The sequence below is a fragment of the Poecilia formosa genome, unplaced genomic scaffold, assembly GCF_000485575.1.
Source record: "Poecilia formosa unplaced genomic scaffold, Poecilia_formosa-5.1.2 Scaffold18, whole genome shotgun sequence".
In the NCBI taxonomy this organism is placed as follows: Eukaryota; Metazoa; Chordata; class Actinopteri; order Cyprinodontiformes; family Poeciliidae; genus Poecilia; species Poecilia formosa.
The window spans coordinates 3,583,744-3,602,016 of record NW_006799957.1 but is presented as its reverse complement, the minus strand read 5'-3'; the positions used below and the strand labels follow the sequence as shown (position 1 = coordinate 3,602,016).

General features: G+C 36.3%; 1 protein-coding gene across 2 annotated transcripts; it reads left to right on the top strand.

Annotated features, from left to right (window-relative positions):
• Positions 1-1,824: 1,824 nt before the first annotated feature.
• pank4 (pantothenate kinase 4 (inactive)) lies at positions 1,825-15,310 on the top strand. Of its 2 annotated transcripts, XM_016668946.1 has the most exons (20): positions 1,825-1,980; positions 2,334-2,416; positions 2,518-2,726; positions 4,429-4,612; positions 5,161-5,253; positions 5,368-5,521; positions 6,799-6,980; positions 7,073-7,154; positions 7,688-7,788; positions 7,989-7,994; positions 9,305-9,460; positions 9,869-9,981; positions 10,385-10,472; positions 10,729-10,880; positions 11,923-11,978; positions 13,027-13,076; positions 13,242-13,346; positions 13,444-13,544; positions 13,628-13,696; positions 13,808-15,310. In XM_016668946.1, the coding sequence occupies exons 1-20, from the start codon at positions 1,857-1,859 to the stop codon at positions 14,028-14,030; spliced, it is 2,331 nt and encodes a 776-aa protein (XP_016524432.1). In that variant the 5' UTR covers positions 1,825-1,856; the 3' UTR covers positions 14,031-15,310. The 2 variants fall into 2 exon arrangements, with proteins under 2 accessions (XP_016524432.1, XP_007547099.1); XM_007547037.2 differs by lacking the exon at positions 7,989-7,994 and having other exon boundaries at positions 1,826-1,980.
• The last annotated feature ends 2,963 nt before the right edge of the window (positions 15,311-18,273 follow it).

The following is an 18,273-nucleotide window of genomic DNA, read 5'->3' as shown; positions in this document are numbered from 1 at the left end:
ATTATAGGCTTATCGTTGTGACATTTGTTTTTCATATGTGACTATGTGCACAAAGTGATCAATCCCAGCAATAGTCAACAGATCTGCTAACTCTCCAGTGTCATCAGTTTCCCACATTCTCACAGAGCACCATTAAAGTCCCTGCTCCTACCCTCTTAGTCATCCACCTGTTCCCCTGAGGTACAACTATTGTCCCATCAAGCAGAATAACAGCACATAGGCTGTTACTGCCTATTGTCTCATAAGGCTCTCTGATTGGCTGAAACTGTGAGAAACTTTGCACAGATTAAGATTCTCATTTTCAGATGGAGATGTTCATAAATAGGAAGGAATGGGGAAAAAAAAAATCAGCTCTTCTTTATAGAAACCTGCATAGACCAGGGATCCATGACACCTACAATCACTCCAGGAGTGAGCAGCTCTCAAGCGCTTCCGACTCTAAACAACAAGGTAAATATAACATTAGAAGTAAGACAACTATTCTTCTCATAGTGCCACTTAACTCATGTATTCTTTTGTTTTTCTTGCTGCAGCTCATAAAATGTCTGATGGAGAAATTATGCAAAAAGCAAATCAGTGGCAGCTTAAGCCTCTCCTGAGTCCAGGTCCCTCAAAGAGAACCGAGTTTCCAAGCTAGATAAAGCAAAGAGCTAACCCACAAAACCAGAAAAGGCAACTAAACTATTACAAAAAGTTGCAGGTTTCCCTTGAACCTGAAAGGTATTTTCCCCTCTGACCACCACAGTCCAGACCAATAACAGTGCAGAAAAGGGCGCCCTCTGGAGATCTTGGTGAATATCTATAAATAATCTATAAATGGTTTGAAAATAATAAATACATTAAGAATATATTATTATATACATCATGTTGTCACTCTGACATTTTTATTTCTGAGTTAAAATTATTTTCTTCCTGATATGATACTTTCTTACTTTGTGAGGTCACAAAATTATATTCTAAGAATACAGTTTTTTTCCTGACTTTATCAGGAACCCTGAACAACCCTGAACATTAATTTTTGAAAAGAAACAAACAAACAAAAAAAATAAATAAAAATTAAAAAAAAAAACACAAACTGCAGGTAACGTTATGTGGGTTGGGACAGTGCCACAATTTTTGTGTATTTTTTTTTCATCTTTATTACTTGTTGTTTTTAACCATTAGTGACTAGTAATGGTCACAGAGAAGTGAAGAAAGATTTTCTTCACTTCTCTGTGAAGAAAATGTTTTTTGCAAACATGTGTAAAGGAGCATATTTTTTCAACAAAATGAAACTATTAAATTGGTCTTTCACAAAGATTTAATGTCAGTTACTTTATATATTTGATCATGGTGTATTAAAAAAACATCAAAGACACATTTTAAGGTGTTATTTTTTTTATTCAACAAAGATTATATTTGACAGCAGATATAGAGACATCACCACAGTTTTTTATTTATTTATGTTTTTTATTATGAACAAATTATTGCAACATCTGGTATTATTTATTTATTTATTTATTTATTTATTTATTTTTATTTATCAAATTTTTTTTAGACGGCAGTGACCAAGGCTGAAAATGAGACAATTTTTTTTTACAGATTAAGACTCTTATTTTCACTGGATTACAAGTAAATACTATATATATATATAATACATATAATGTAATGTTAAAAATATTGAAAGATACAATATTGCAGTCTACGTTAAAACTGTTTGTTAGAGAAAACTACCTTCAAGCTTATGTTTCATTGAAGGTCTTAAAATGAAAGGCAACCCCGCTACGCTCACGCCTCTCTTACTTTGCGTGCAAGCTGATTGGTTCCTGTGAGGACTGTACGTACGGCACGTATGCGGCGTCATAGCATAGCCGACCATGGCGGAATGTGGTCGAGTTGACAGCAACACAAGTAGTCACACCATGGATAAAAGCATTACCCTTCCACCGGATGAAATTTTCCGTAATATGGAGAATGCAAAGCGCTTTGCCATAGACATAGGTAATCGGAAACTTTGTACCTCTTCTGGAAACATTAATAACTTTTGTAGCGATGTAGCTAATCCTCACATTTAGGGCAAGGCTCCTGCAACACATGACTTCTTAGATAAAAGTAAACAAAACAAATAGCATCGTAGCTTCTTAAAAGACACTCTAATGTTTATTTGTGTCAGATGTAGCGTAATTTCTCTGGGAAAAGGTCTTAGAGGGTTTTTTTTTTTTTTTTGATAACGTTTGTTTTTGTTTGAAACGGATGTTTTAACCACCGCAACTTGGTGAACTGTTACCAGTTTTGTCATTTTCACATTAGCTCACGGTTTCTGTTGTTTACTGCTTATGTGTTTACATTAACAGGTGGATCTCTGACTAAGCTTGCTTATTACTCTACTGTTCAACACAAAGTGGCCAAAGTACGATCCTTCGACCACAGCACAAAGGTACGGTTGTAAATAAATAAACAAAAGTCTGTGGGGAGCCTCTGGAGTTTTTTTTTTCTTTTTGAGATTCTCAATGCGTATCATCCTTTCTTTAATCGCAGGAAGCAGCAGGCGACAAGCTGTATGAAATATCAGTACAGGAAGAGGTCACAGCTCGCCTGCACTTTATCAAGTTTGAAAATGCCTACATTGAGACGTGCTTGGACTTTATCAAAGACCACCTGGTCAACACCGAGACCAAAGTCATTAAAGCTACAGGTGGAGGGGCGCACAAGTTTAAAGAGCTAATAGAAAGGAAACTTGGGCTCAAGTGAGTATACAAACATGCCTTGTAAAGTATGTTACAAAAATGTTCATTTCACAAGACGTGTGAAGGTTAGAAGTTAAGACAGCTGCTACATTATACAATCTGAAATTATTGACTAATTTGTTTTTGTCTTTAATTTATGCTGAGACTCATGAAAATGGGACCTTTAATTACCAAATTTAGTTTTTAATATATTGCAATGGTGTATGTAATAAATTCTCTTTCAGTTTAGTTTGAATAAATGACAATTAATTGACACATTCATTCAACCTAATACCCCCTTCCCAGTAATATGTAAGTGTTTTTTACTGGAGTTTGAAGACACAATAGAATGTGCTCAGGAATTGACTGTGAACAATTTATATAACACTGTATAACACCATCCATGCCAGACAGTAAAAAATTTGGGGGGCATTTTGGAAAATTCTGGCACATCGGCTGTGCATCATAACTACAGAGTTGCAGCAGTGGTGCTATACACAACTGGGACTCAAATATCACAGCAATAGGGCTAATTATTACATTGCATTGCAATATACTGATTAATATTGAGTAATCTCAGTATGTAGAATGGTTAAAACTTAAAATAAAACAGGCAACTTAGCCTGCTTTCTGATTCATTCGGTTTATAGTTAATCATCTGACAACTTGAGAGTATTCTTAGAACAGAGGGATTTATTTCTTACTTAATAAGGTTGTCCTTGTAAGCAAGCAAAGTAATAATAATATGAGACAATTTCATTAAGCCAAAAGTAAGGTACCATGTGGCAATGAAGCAGAAAAATTGGGACTTCTATATATTTGATCCCAATAAACAAGCACTATTTAAATGGAAAGTGATACATACTTTAAAAAGTAACAGTAATTTTGAAAGTAGATAAGATAGCTCCGATATTGAAATAAAATCTTTACTTCTTTTTTTGATGGAGTTCTGACCTTGTCTGAGTTAATGAAGAACTTGCTCCCATTCGAATCAATAGCTGCTTAAATGCATAGACTATTAAACCTGTTGATTTCAAAAGAAATCTACTTATCTTCAAGTAAATCAAACACTGTTCAATAAACTGTGAGTGTGATGTTTACTATAATAGGGGAAATGGATTATGTTACCAATGGCAGTTTTACTTTTACCAACATCATGAAATAAAAAACTGATTTTGAAACAGTTTTGTACATCTATGAATCGAGTCATTAGAGAACAAATGGATTTGCTGATAGTAATACTCCAGCAACACTGAACTGGAAAGTCTGCATGTACAAAGCAAAAGAAAGCCTAATTCGGGTATATTCCATAGAACAACACTGTAATAAACAATAGTTCTCACTGTAACTGATGCAGACAATGTAATATGAGTTTGTGTTGTGGAACGGGCTTTTTGTATTTCTGTTTTCAAGGATATAAGTTTTGAGAGTTTAGTAGCCCTTTATTTATCTTTATAATTTCTGCTGCAGTGAGAGTTAATTTGCCAGCTAACAAAACAGATTAAATTGAAAAGCCTGACTGTTCTAGAAGCTGCATATGTAGAAGTTTAAAAGTTCAGATGATATTTATTTTTATAATCTGCCTGTATAGCTGTGAAGTTAGATCTGCTTTTCATTTGAAATGTTTGTCCTCTTGCATCATTGTAGGAAAATCAGATTCCTGACGATTATTAACAGAGCGATGAGATTGTCTCATATTTGTTTGTGTGTTGCACTGTGGCAGAGTGGACAAAGAGGATGAGATGACCTGTCTCATCAAGGGCTGTAATTTTGTGCTGAAGAACATCCCTCATGAGGCTTTCGTTTATGCCAAACATGCTGACTCAGAGTTCCGCTTTCAGACCACTAATCCTGACATCTTCCCCTACCTGCTTGTGAACATCGGCTCAGGGGTCTCAATAGTCAAGGTAATTATAGAGAACTTGAATTTATGTAACTTATGTATAAATATGAGCTTATGAGCTTTTGGCTGTATTTTCATTTCCATTTGTGAACAAACTACTAATTAAATAGTATTGTCAATTACTTATCTTATACGGTATCTTGACATACCGTATTTACACCTCTTAATAAAGTGACTCACAAAATTAAATTTGTTCATATTTACTGTTCTTTCTACCATTAACTTCAGTAGGTTTAGTGTTATAGACCAACACAAAGTCATGCAAAGTTATGAAGCAGAAAGATTTTACAAGTAAAAAGCTGAGAGTGTTGCACGTATTTCCATTTTTCCTCTGAAGTCATTTCTTTGAAGACCTTCAGGTGTAAGTATTATGTCCGTTTGTGTTGTCCTGTTTTGCTCATCTAGAAAGCAAAACAGGAAAACACAAAAGGTAGTTTGTTTTGCCAAACTGCTCACACACAGTCAGACTGGATGTGAGCATGAATTTTCAGCACCTTTTCTTTATTTTGACATATTTATCCTCTTATGCACATCTTTGTGTATTTTTGACAGGTTGAATCAGAGGACAAATTTGAGCGAATAGGTGGAAGCTCAATAGGCGGTGGAACATTCTGGGGCCTTGGAGCGTTGCTCACCAAGACAAAGGTATCTCTAATAAAGTTCTGTAGTTGTTACTTTATTTCATTTATTGTGCTGCCATCTCGGTGCATTTCAGTTACCTCGAGTCTCCTAAACTGCATTTATCTTTCTCGTGTGCAGAGATTTGATGAGTTACTACAGTTGGCCTCCAAAGGACAGCATTCGAGCGTCGATATGCTTGTCAAAGACATCTACGGAGGATCTTACGCATGTTTGGGGTTGACTGGAGATCTAATAGCAAGTAGTTTTGGGAAGTCTGCAACAGCTGACAAAGGTGATGCACAGACAAACGGATGTCATGTTGAAATATATTTTGAGCATACGTCTTTTCCCGGAGGACTGCAAGAATTATTATTATTTTGGATATGCAGTTTATTGATATTACAAAATTAAATACAGTGTGGACCATTTTTTAAAAGGACCATCAATTTGAATTGACAGCAGCTACAGCGTTGTGTATTAGCTACTTAAAAATCATTAACACAATTTTTAGTGAAAGTTTAGACTTTGGTTTCTGTTTTTTCATGACCTACAGATTTTAGATTTCAATACATTGGCAACCAAACTCAATTTTAACCACCATCAGTGAAAGTTAATGGGGTCTTTAAAGATATAACTCAGTAGCTACAACCTTTTTAAACATATTATTGTGTTAAAATGCTAAAACACACATAATTATGTTATTTAAATACATTATGTACATTGCGTTGTTTCATTAACACAGGGTTCATTTAGTCATAATGATGAATGAAAACGATTGCCTTTCACCCAATACTGATATTTCAAATGTTAGGAAATAAAACGGCAGCAAAGCTAACCCTTTCCTGCTGTGGAGCAACTGCTGTTGTAGTTTATTCATCTTTATTCTGAATTCCAATATTATTAATAGATACAAATCCCTTTTTTGGCTTGCAGTGCTTTTTCAGTGCATCCCCTTTTGTCACAACACCACAAACTTAGAGGATTTTTTTTTTTTATTCCAGTGCATTGCTGTGAAAAAGTAAACCAGGATCTTCGAGGATCCTGGATTTCATTTTGCCTGAAGTTATCTTTGTCTAATATATTTTCACGATCTAAAACATTTAACCTGTGACAAAACAATTTAGGTTTTAATTTTTTCCCCCCAACACTAAAGTAATGCAGGTTTGTAATTGGGTAAGGAAATTATACATGATTTCCATTTTTTCCCCAAACATTATGAAAAGTGTGGTGTGCATTTCTGTTCCACCCCTTTTAGTCTAATACTCCTAATTAAAATTTAATGAAGACAATGGCCTTCAGAAGTTGTCTAGTTTGTGAGAGAACAGTAATGAACAAAGAGCATCATGAAGGTAAAGAAACAGAGCAAACAGTCAAGGGACACAACTGCAGCAAAGTTTAAAGTTTAGGGTATAAAACAGTATCTCAAGCTTTAAACGCCTCATGGAGCACAGTATTAAAATGTGTGGTTGTAACACGACAGTCATAAGTGATATGACTACATTTGCAGGGGACTATATTTTTCCTGAGATAGAAGACTGTTTTCTCATATAATTTGTTTTTGAATTGTAGAGTTCTCTAACGAAGACATGGCCAAGAGTTTACTCCATATGATCAGCAACGACATCGGACAGCTAGCCTGTCTGTACGCCAAACTCCACAACCTGTCCAGAGTGTACTTTGGAGGCTTCTTTATCAGAGGACACCCTGTCACCATGCACACAATAACTTATAGCATCAATTTCTTTACAAAGGTAGGATTTATTTACTTTTATGACACAGAAGTTCCATCATCTGCTCTATGTGTTGCTCATATGTTGAGCCCCCTCATGTTGTGTTGTTGCAGGGTGAAGTTCAGGCTTTGTTTTTGAGACATGAAGGCTATCTTGGAGCCATTGGAGCTTTCCTCAAAGGAGCAGAGGAAGATAGTAAGGACATATCAGTCTGGTATATACTCCCATCAGGACGCAGTACAAAAAAAAAGGGCTAAATAGAAACTTGTAAGAGCTTGAATTTCTGCACAGGAATGTAGGGCGGTGGAGGTGCTGAGGAAAATCTTAGCTGAATCCTGCTATTTTACAGCTTGCCATGCAGAAATGTTAACATTGCAGTGATATCATAGGAGTATGTTTAGCCAGCATAAATAGCAATACAAATCACAGGAAAAAAATTAAGTGATGCATTTTACAAACCCACAAGCTGCTACTGCTGTTGCAACCATTCTCATATTCCAGTTTCAGTGATTGCATCATAATCAGAGGAGAGAGGGCCTCAGGACTGAAATGAGTGAATCGCCTGTTTCAATGTCATACCTGCAGCTCATGTGACTGGATTTAACTAAATAGTGTCATTAGATTTTATATCTTCTTGTGTTGCCACATTTAAAAGATCAAAAATCATATTATTACAATGTCATCGACATGCTAATGGATATAATTATGAGGTTGTTTTTCTTCTTTAGATCCAAACCAGTACAGCTGGGGTGAAAATTATGCAGGAAGTTCCGGTTTGATGAGTGTCTCTCCTGACATGAATCCAATGCAGCGTGCTCGCAGTGGAACAGTAAGTCATATGATCCTTTGGCCTATTTATCACACAAAGGCATCCATTTTCTGTTTTTTTTTTCAATATAATTTTCTCATTTTTTAAAATTCTTTATTTAAAACCATAATCATTGTAATCATACAAAGCCACATTTTGAGTCTGATAATCATCCATTTCCTTTCCACACATTCTTCTGTTCACCTAACTCTTTCCTTCAGTTTCCTGTAAGTATCTCCTCCTGCTTCGTGTGGTTCCTTGCTTTAATGACACACTGACTGCCTCTGCTCACAGTTCTTTGTTGCATAGCTTGAAGCTTAACTCTCAAGCCGTGACAGAAACCATGTTTGCTCTGTTTGACGTAAGGCTGCTTAGCTCTAAATCACCTGCTTCTAATTTGTTTCTAACCAAGTTATTTTCTGACCAGATGATTTAAAATGACTTGCTTGTTGTTTCCAGTGGTCAATAACAGTGTGCACTGTGCTTTTTCATCTCCTGATGTGGTGCTTCGAAGCTTTAGGCTTCTGTAGAAAAATAGAAACTAATATTCCCTTCACTCTTAGATGTCCTGGGAATGTTTTTGCATCCATTTAGGAATAAATTCATCACAGGGTGATATTTTAGATCAGTTGTTTTTCATGCAGTTCAGAAGAGTTTGTATGCAGTAGCTTGCAAAAGTATCCAGTGCAAAAGTATCTTGAACCTTTATAGCCATAGATCTTGCATTTTGATATGCTTTTTTGAGATAGTATGTGATTGGAGAACATAAAATAGTGATTGTGAAGTAGAGAAAAAAATGTTTTATATTGGTTTTAAAAGCCTTTAAATTAAATTTCTGAAAAGTGTGACTTCCATTTGTATTTAGCCTCTTAAACACAATCAAATACAGATACAATCAAATGCAATAAGTACAATCAATGCCCTTAAATCACCTCATTAGTAGATAGTCCAACTGTGTGTAAATTAGTGTTACTATAAACACACATTCTCTGAGAAATGTGTGTCTATAGAAAACTGGTGAACAAACATCATTACAAAGACCAAGGAACACACCAGACAGATCAGGTATGAGATTTTGAATAAGTGGAGTTGTGCTTTGAGCATCACACACTGTTCTATTCATAATCTGAAAATGACAGCAGTATTTCACAGCTTGGCCTTCTACCAAACCTGACTGGCCAGGCAGGGAGAGCATTGATGAAAGTGGCAACCTAGATGCTTGTGCTAACTTTGGAAAAGTTGCAGAGATTCACGGCTTAGCTGGGAGAATTGTCTTGCTAGTGGCTTTTAGGACTAAGTCCTGCTGTAACTCGCTGCTTCTTCTTAACTTGTCGCTCCAACCCTTCTTTGTGTCAAATTGGAGGAAAATTACTAACATTAGAAAAAACTGCCAGTGCTGCAAGAAGTACTTTCAAGTTATTTCTAATGTATGTGGGCTGAGGGATAGTGATTTTCAACATTTCAAAAGTTTATTTTCTTTTTGTTTTTGAACAAAACTTACAGTTTGTGTTGATTGATATCACTTTGCTGTTTCCAGTTTGACATGTTAGAGATGGACCGTCTGGATAGGCAGCTGGTGAATTTGCCTCTACTCCAGGATCCTTCCTCCTACATCCCCGACACAGTCGACCTCACAGAGGACGCTCAGGCCCGGGAATACTGGCTATCCTGCTTTGAAGAAGCTTTAGATGGGGTAAGATAACTGAAATTAATTCAGACAAACTTGTGAACAGTTGCAAAAATACTTTCAAAATCAAATTTTAAAAATACATGAACTGTTACAGTTAGATCTATGTCTAATTTTTTCAAGCAGCCCAATTTAGAGATTCCCTTTGCTTCTGTTAACTTTAATTTGGACGTTAGGATTACTCTCTGCGAGCCGTTTAAGAAGATTTTAACTTCTGAAGTTAGGTTATCTCATAGATTTTATGTTTTGAAATATTTATTAAAACAAATCTCAACACAGTATTGGATTAAACTTTTTTCCCTCCCATGGCCTAATCCTCTTCTGTATGTTCGCCATGTGACAGTCGTAGCCTTAAAAATGTAGTCCAGCCAGGCTGTGAACAGGACTGAAGGTGGCTCTTCTTTCTTGGAGCAGGTGGTGAAGAGAGCTGTAGCGAGCCAGCCGGACATACCGGAGGCAGCCGAGCGAGCTGAGAAGTTTCGTCAGAAGTATCTACACAAACTCCAAACTCTGCGCCATCAGCCATTGTAAGGGTTCTTGCATGTCCTGTCTGCTTCAGCTTAACCTAGAGGTTGCCTTTAAATCCAAACTAAAAACCTTCTCATTGTCTGCATTAGCTTCATGTCTTCATACTTGCTTTTACTGCCTCCTCATTTCAAAGGAATTTTTAATGTTAATTCTATCTATTATTTCGGTTTTAGGAGTGACCTGTGCTAAGTAAGTGTGCATTAGTTGTAATTTAGTTTGTTGATGCTTAATGTCTGGGTATGTGATTGGGGAAAACAATCATTGATGTCAAACTTAGAGTTTTTGTTTCTATAAATTCAGTCTGTCGCAAATAATCTGCGAGAAAAACGTGCTTCCATCCCAGCTCTGCTGTCTGTTTATGTTTTTCTTTGGCTAATGTAGAGTGCTTTTCTTCTCACCTAGTGCTTATGGATCCCTCACTGTCAGAAGTCTGTTAGACACGAGGGAACACTGTTTAAACGAGTTCAACTTTCCTGATCCCTACTCTAAGGTCTGAGTGAAACCTGTCAAATCTGTTACTCTCCTTGTTATGTTTGTGCTCTACACTAGTTTGGTCCTCACCGATCCATACTGTCACTCATTTAGTCTTCTACAGTCTTACAGCGACACAAATGATTTCCATGTGTTAAAATTAAACAAAGCACTGTCGTAGTTTAATCATTTTCTTGCAGTTGTAAGTGTGACTTACTTAAGCCTGTTACTGGTTTAATGCAATAACTGCAATGTTGCATTTTGTTCCGTTTCAGATTAAAGAAAGGGAAAACGACATTGCTCTCAAGTACTATGAGAAAGCAGTGAAGTCCTTGGAGGAGCTGAGCTGGGAGGACAGACAGTTTGCTCTGGTTAGGGGCGTCTTGGCTGGGAATGTTTTTGACTGGGGGGCCAAGGCCGTGTCAGAGTAAGATTACTATATAAAGTACACATTTTGAGATTGTTTTTTTTTTTTTTTTCTTTCATCCATTATGGTTTACACAGCTTTCACAGTGTTTATAGATTTTAAAAAGAGGAGTTTATACTAACAGATTTTTCTTTCCCTACTGAAAGATTGGAGATCATACAGCCAAGCTGTTCACAGCCAGGCTGTTGCTACGGGGCAGGTGAAGTTGCCCCGTAGCAACTTCACCTGCTATGGGGTCACAGAGTACATGATTTACCAAGCAAACTGAACATTTTGAACTATGGTGGAAACCCTAGGTTAACGTTCATGATATAATTTATTTCACAAATTAATTTCTTAAATTAAAGCTGAATTTATTTAAAAAAATGTTTTACGTCTTAGACAAATTTGTAGCATTTAGATACGGACAAAAGTATAAACAAAAACTAGTACAGTTATTAAAAAAAAAAAGAAAAACTGGCATATAAAACATTGGCAAAATCAGCTAATACCGTTTTATAAATAGCAAATAGTTTTTTTTTAAGAAACTGAATTTGAAATTAGTTCAAACTCAAAAAAATTCTGCTCGAAAATTTTTCAATATGTCTTGGCTGTGACGGAAATGGGCCAAATATCTCACGCGCATACTTGCAGAATTCAGCCTTTCCATCCTCTCTCGCCAACATATTTATTGTCCCAACTTGATTGACCAACTGGCTCCTACAATCGCAGACTTTTCCTGGTTGGTAATCAAATGTAAAACTGCTTTTAAAATGTTAGTGCGTTCTCAGCTTTAGTCAGCCCGTACTTTGTTAATCTCCAAATATTTAAAAATAGGACTGAAACTAAGCAATTAGTTTCACTCCTATGACCATGACAAATTTTCAAACAAACTTTGCTCCTCTTTTTGGTGTTGTAATCTACAATATTTTTGACTGAATGCAGTTCAGTCCTAATCCTTTTTTATTTTTATTTGGAACTTTGCATTTTACTGTGATCCACTGGAATCATTCTTAAGTTTGTTTCAAACTCTTTTCTCATACTTTTGCTTTTATACATACAGGGTCCTGGAATCTAACCCTGAGTTTGGGTTTGAGGAAGCTAAACGACGGTTAGAAGGTATCCAAACGTTTCTGTTTAATTATGTCTGTTAATCAGGAACAAAAAGAGCATGATATTACAGTTGCAGCATTTATCTCTGAATCAAAAAATATTTAACATCCACTTTGAGTTTGTGTCTGGGTTCAGTGACAATGTAGTCTCTCTAATAATCTCTTATCTGGAGTAGACATTGTTTTGTGTGCTTTTGGGTTGAGCAAGAAGAAATAAAACATACATAGCTTATTGTTCAGTTTGCTAGTGTCTTTCAAACTCTTTCAATTTTTAACCTTATGTCAGCTATTAACCACAAACCTATAAATATGGATATAAATGCAGAAAACCAGACTGTGTTTTGGGGGACATTTTACCAGTTTAGGTCAAAATGTTTGATCATCTGACCAGAGCACATGTTTAGTGATTGCTTAAAATACAAACCATTTCAGTCCAACACTCCGAAGAAAGCACTGGACTGTAATCCAATCGACGTTGTTATGATGCGAGATTGTTGTGATGATTTGCTGAAGGCAGAGTGTCGGAAAGAGCAGGAGCTCCTCACAGAGACAGAAGTCAATTTCAAGGCGTAAAATTACAAAGTCAGATTCTTTTAAGTCATGTTTAATATGTACAGCATTTTTGTAACAACTGAAGGTAACATAGTTACTTGATTGTGCACTACGTGCCTGGGAACACATAACAGCACTTCTTTTAAAAGTTGAAGTGATTGAATAAACACGGTTTGTCAAAAAAATGTGAAAGAGTTCAAGGCTTACTAATACTTTTGCAATGCGAAGGGTAAAATGATTATGGCTTTTGTAAATAGCTTTGCCTGTCTTCCCTTACACAAATGTCCAAAACGAATCTTACTGAAGGATGTAAAACTACATTTGCCTGATGCAACAAGCTTTCAAAACAGCTTTTATATTCCTCTAAGTCTGTGCACTTCTATCCAATATGTACATTTATCAGATAGGACTGTTTCCCTATTCTTACTTTAAACTGGTAGGAAAAAATACTTCAGCAAAAGTCTTTTCATTCAAACTGTTTTTAATGTTTTGTTTTTCCTCAGATCGACCATGGCTCGTTGATTCTTTTGATCAGTGGCTCGAGAGATTAAAGGTCAGACATTTCTACTGCCTGCTAGTTAAAACATAGTTCATTTGAGCTTCTTCAAGTGGAAACTCAACAAATGTCACAACACTCCTTCTTGACAGATGTTTTTTTGTGTTTCATGCCCTTTGTGATTAATGCTTCAATGCAGTTTATCCTGGTTCTCTGTTGCAGGGTCCTCCTCATCGGTGTGCCTTGTTTTTCGTGGATAACAGTGGAGTAGACATCATTTTAGGGGTGATGCCCTTTGTCAGAGAGCTTCTCTCTCGGGGAACAGAGGTGAGGAACTGAAGACAGAGTGGCAGAAATGCTACATTTTATGAAATGTGTCTTAAAATTTGTAATATGTAATTTGTAATATGTGTTCACTTTACAGGTTGTGTTAGCCAGTAATTCCGGTCCAGCTTTAAATGACGTAACAAACAGCGAACTCCAGATTCTGACAGAAAGAATCGCAGCAATGGATCCTGTGATTGAGTACGGGTGATTTCAGGATTTAACTTACATCAGTAATTATTTCATGCATTGCACCAAATTGCATTTTTTTTTTGTCTGTGTAGCTCGGCCCTGAGGGAGGACAGGCTGACATTAGTCCAGGATGGTTCCAGTTCTCCCTGTTTGGATCTGAGGTGGGTGGATAGTATTAATGCTGCAAATATCCCATTTAAGAACAAAAATTGGAGACGTCCTCACGGCGGTAAAGTCATAATTTCAAAACGGACTCCTCTGTGGTTCCTCAGCCGCTTGGACAAGGTGCTGGCGATGTTGGTGAGGGAGCGGCAGACCGACCTGGTGATCATCGAGGGAATGGGTCGAGCCATCCACACCAACTACTACGCCATGCTCAGCTGTGAGAGCCTCAAGATGGCCGTCATCAAGAACTCATGGTTGGCTGACCGACTGGGAGGAAAACTCTTCAGTGTGGTCTTTAAATACGAGGTTCCAGCCGGAAAACCCCATTAGGAAGCTGCAGCTCCGACGCCATAAAAAGTTTAAATTAAACGCAGCAGTTAATCAGTTTGACTGGATCACTGAATGTAATGACTGGGATTGTAAATTCTAATTGGATGAATGTTTGTTTTTAAGGGTGATCATTTATAGAAGATTTTTTTATTTTCTCGCATTTTTAATTTTACTGTTTCATGAACTCCAGGGGTTCTTCCCTCTTCCCCTTCCCAAGTTCCTGTCTAGCTGTGTGTTCAGTTATCACTTCCGGTTCATCTCATTCATCACCTGAGAAATCAAATCTGTCTGTGTTTAGAAAACTGTTGCAGAAGTTAAAATGTATTCTGAAACCTCTGTTTAAAAAAAAAAAAAAAAAAAAGTAGAAACCTCTTGTTGGTGCGTAGATTGCCACGGAAACGAGCAGCTGGATCATTAACATTTCTTATCCATGTAGCACACTTTATTGATGCCATGAAATGTATTTAATGTGCCTTAAGCTTGATGTGATACAAACATCTTTCACTCAGATTGTGTTTCATTCTTGTTGCAAGTTTAACTGCTTTGGTCCAGCTCACGTTTGTTGCACATTAAGGAAAGAAAACAAATCACTACTTGACTGCCAGCAGTTAATTGGAGAATAAGGAATTGAGTATTGTCTCTGACATTTGTTTAGAGGTTAAGCGTCAGGGAAAATATTTCATCAGAGTGGGGAAGAAGCTGCACTTTACCACTGTAAATAAAGGCACCGGCATTGTTTCCTCCACTTGGTGGCAGTATTCTACTGCGTAGATATTTATCTTGATCAAATCCTTCCCAAGGTGCTTGGTGTCAAAATTAAGACTGCATAATTCAGGTCAAGCGTTCTGTGAGCATCACAATACTGAGAAAATGTCATTTATTTTCAGCACTTCACTAGCATGCTAGGATACACTCCATATTCCATTTTTTCCAAAAACAAATAATCAGAGTTTGATGCAATAATACTACAGCACCTGGTCAATATTGTGGTAGTGAAGTTAGTGGGTATACAACTTCATAAAAAAAAAAAGGTATGATTTGAGGTGTAAATAGATTAGCAAAGCATCAATGTGGAAATATCTCCACAAAAACTCTTGGACTCATGTTTCAATGCTTTATTTCTCCTTTTGTACATATGTGATATACAAGTGTGAGAGTGTGTGTAAATATATACATATTATATAAAATCCAGCTGTATCTCTTCACTTAGCCACACAAAGCACAGATTTTGAGTATTATTCTTCTGACAATCAGTTTTAATTAAATTGTGAAAACATTGATTTTAGCGTGTGTGTGCTTTTTTTTTTTCCGTGTGCCTTTGTGTTCCTTTCTATTTGTGGTTGGGTCTGGGGAGAAATAAGACGAGCTGCCCCCTTATTAAAAAAGCGAACGTGCTCCTGGCAGAATCAAAGCTCGACACTCTGGTATGGGGTGCTTGGCGCCTGCTGGGGAGCTCCAAGCAGATATTGCATGAGCCGCCCCAGCAGGGGGTCCTCCTGCTTTTCCTCGCACTTATCTTTCTGACTACTAAAATTGAACTCCACCAGATCCTATTAATACCCCATCGGCCCTATTTTTGTGAAACCTGTCTCCCCTTGTTTTGGTTCTACTATCAGTTTCATTGCTAGTATTTCTTTCAGCTTCAACAGAAACAGTGCTGCCCTTACCCATTTATGAGTGGATCTCCAGGCAATAGGTTACTAACACAACACTGCCGTATTGCAGCTTTGCAAGTTTTGTTGTGCCCCAGTGTGATTGATGCCCGACATGTGGCAAAGCTCCAAATATTTCAATGCATACTTTAAGTGATCACTTTAAAACAAACAAAATAAGCTTTGATTCAGATGGATACTATCATGTGGTTTTACATTCAAGATTTAATAACTTTTAGAATTCACAACTTCATAATTTAATCTGTTTTTGTTAGACCAAGGGTATCCAAAGAAGGGCCCAAGGCCATTGGAATGATTTTATGTGGCCCTGACCATTTTTTTAATCAAGGAAAAAATCCCAACGAACAAGTAAAAAAGAAAAGCGGGGTAAAACAAGGAAGCTCTGTCCTTTATTAATCACATTCTTTTTCTTTCAGTTTAATTTGACAGTAAATTGGCCCATGACAATATTTTACACAAAAGCTGAGTTGAGCTCATCCATTTATTAAATTTGTCGAAATACAGAAGAGGGAACCATATCCTGCCGTTGTTGCTAAGAATAGCAAATACAGAAATTTCAGACAAATAAAGTAGGAAAATAATCAACCCTGAAAAGTAGAACATTGTAAGCCTTTCTGTTAAAAAGTTGTTTCAAAAGTCTGACATTGTGGGATCATTTTTCTATTCATTTTGTTATTTTTTGCATTCTATCCAGGATGAAATCTACTAAAGTGTCCATTCACACAAGCTTCTGGTGACACCCCATAAATAAGTTGCAAAGGAACTGAGTTCTTTTGATCATGTGTCCTGTTTTTATTTTCCATTTTTAAAGTATTAAAACATAAATGCAACATAATTCCTAAGGCATTAAAAGGCACTTCCATACTTCACCTACTATTATCACTCTATGTGTGAACGTGCTCAAAAACCGTGACAAATGAGATGTAGAATAACAAATTACATTTTGAAGTAATATTGTTTTATGTGTCCCTTCTCAAACAAGACATAAAGAATAACTTATAGGCTGATGGATGAGTTGTGCACAGAGGTTTTAATAGGTAAATTATGAAGATGTAAACTTTGTACATCAATAGTCAGCTCAAACCAAGACTGTAAATGTGTTCAGATGAAGTGATCAACTTGGCAGTTCAATCTTTATGAAGAAAAAGCAAAGTAAATCAAGGTATTACATTAACATTCATATTTATAACTTATGTCAGTTGTGCTAACAGTTTGATATGTTTTCTGTCAAGTCACAAAGACAATTTCAGTGGAAATGGAGCTGCAGTGATACAGACCAGTCTCTGCATGTTTCTGTAAACCTTCTAATTATAGACAGGGCCCAAAACACACAGATGCCACAGGGCCTGAGAAAACAGTGCAGCATTGACTGTAACTGTTTGCACAACATTAATTATGGCAGTTACTGTAAACAAAGATTTCAAAGGACTTTTTTTAGATGTGATTTTAGCACACTTCAGCTGAAGCTTTTGTTGCTTTCATGAACAATACAATTAACTTTAATTGATTGAGTTCCCCTAAATAATACAGTGTGAATCAACGTTACTTATAAATGTATAAATTTAATATATATAATATATCTGTCGTGTATTTCTTGAGCAGTTTAGCATTTTAGTGTGTTTGGTTTGTGTGTGGTATATTAACACAAAATAGAGCATAGTTGTGAAGTCAAATGAAAAATAGGCATTGTTTTTAAGGCTTAGTTTTATTTGACTCTTGCCTGTGTATATAGTTGAATTTGTGTTTTTAAATACTCTGCATAAAATGCAAGGCTGGTAATTTATGTGTTTTATTTGTATTTTCAGCAAGGACAGTAAAACAACAAACAACCAAAAACAGTACATTGCAGTGGCAAAGTAATGGAAAACAATGACAGGTCAACCATAATATACGAACAGTCACTTAGTTTGCTTATGGCTTGGGCAGGTCTTAACTTTATCTTTGCCTTTCATAAAAATCCCCCTCCCAGTTTTGTGTTAAAGTTAGTAGCTGAAATATAACAACATTTTAAAGGGGTATTATTACATTAACAAGATACTTCACTTAGAATTTTTTTTTCACATACTGAAAATGGTTCTTAATGGTCCTTATAACTAAGACAGTGTTTTACACAAAAACATTTGCAGAAATAGATAGACCACTTAGATTATTCGAATTTCATGGCTTTATAATCTTGTCATATATTGTTGCTTTGACTCAAGGAGGTTGGAAGTAGAGGACAGAGATACAATAATTCTGCAGCTGCACACTTATTGGCTCCCTTGACAGTAGTGAGAGCAATAATAACATCCTCAGCACAAATTCTGATCCAGTTTTGATATAAAGTTTTATTTAAAAAATAAAAAAATTAAAAAAATTAAAAATGTCATCATACCGCCTCTAAAAACACTTTTCAAGTCTCAAGTTTCCATGACAGGAAATTATTGAGAAAACTAACAACTTTTTTTTTTTTTTTCAGAGAAGAGAAAGTGGAAAGGCTTCTGTTACTGTGTGAGACCTGATATCACTGCTAAATACAGACGTGTGACAACATGTTCTCACAAAGACAGGTCTTGATTTCTGCAAATGTG

What these genes read in the sequence shown, in the direction of transcription:
- pank4 (XM_016668946.1), top strand. Translation starts at nt 1,857, where the DNA reads ATGGCGGAATGTGGTCGAGTTGACAGCAACACAAGTAGTCACACCATG. An exon ending in GTCTGCAACAGCTGACAAAG is followed by an intron (nt 5,522 to 6,798) that starts GTGATGCACAGA and finishes TTTGAATTGTAG; the next exon opens with AGTTCTCTAACGAAGACATG. An exon ending in GCAATGGATCCTGTGATTGA is followed by an intron (nt 13,545 to 13,627) that starts GTACGGGTGATT and finishes TTGTCTGTGTAG; the next exon opens with CTCGGCCCTGAGGGAGGACA.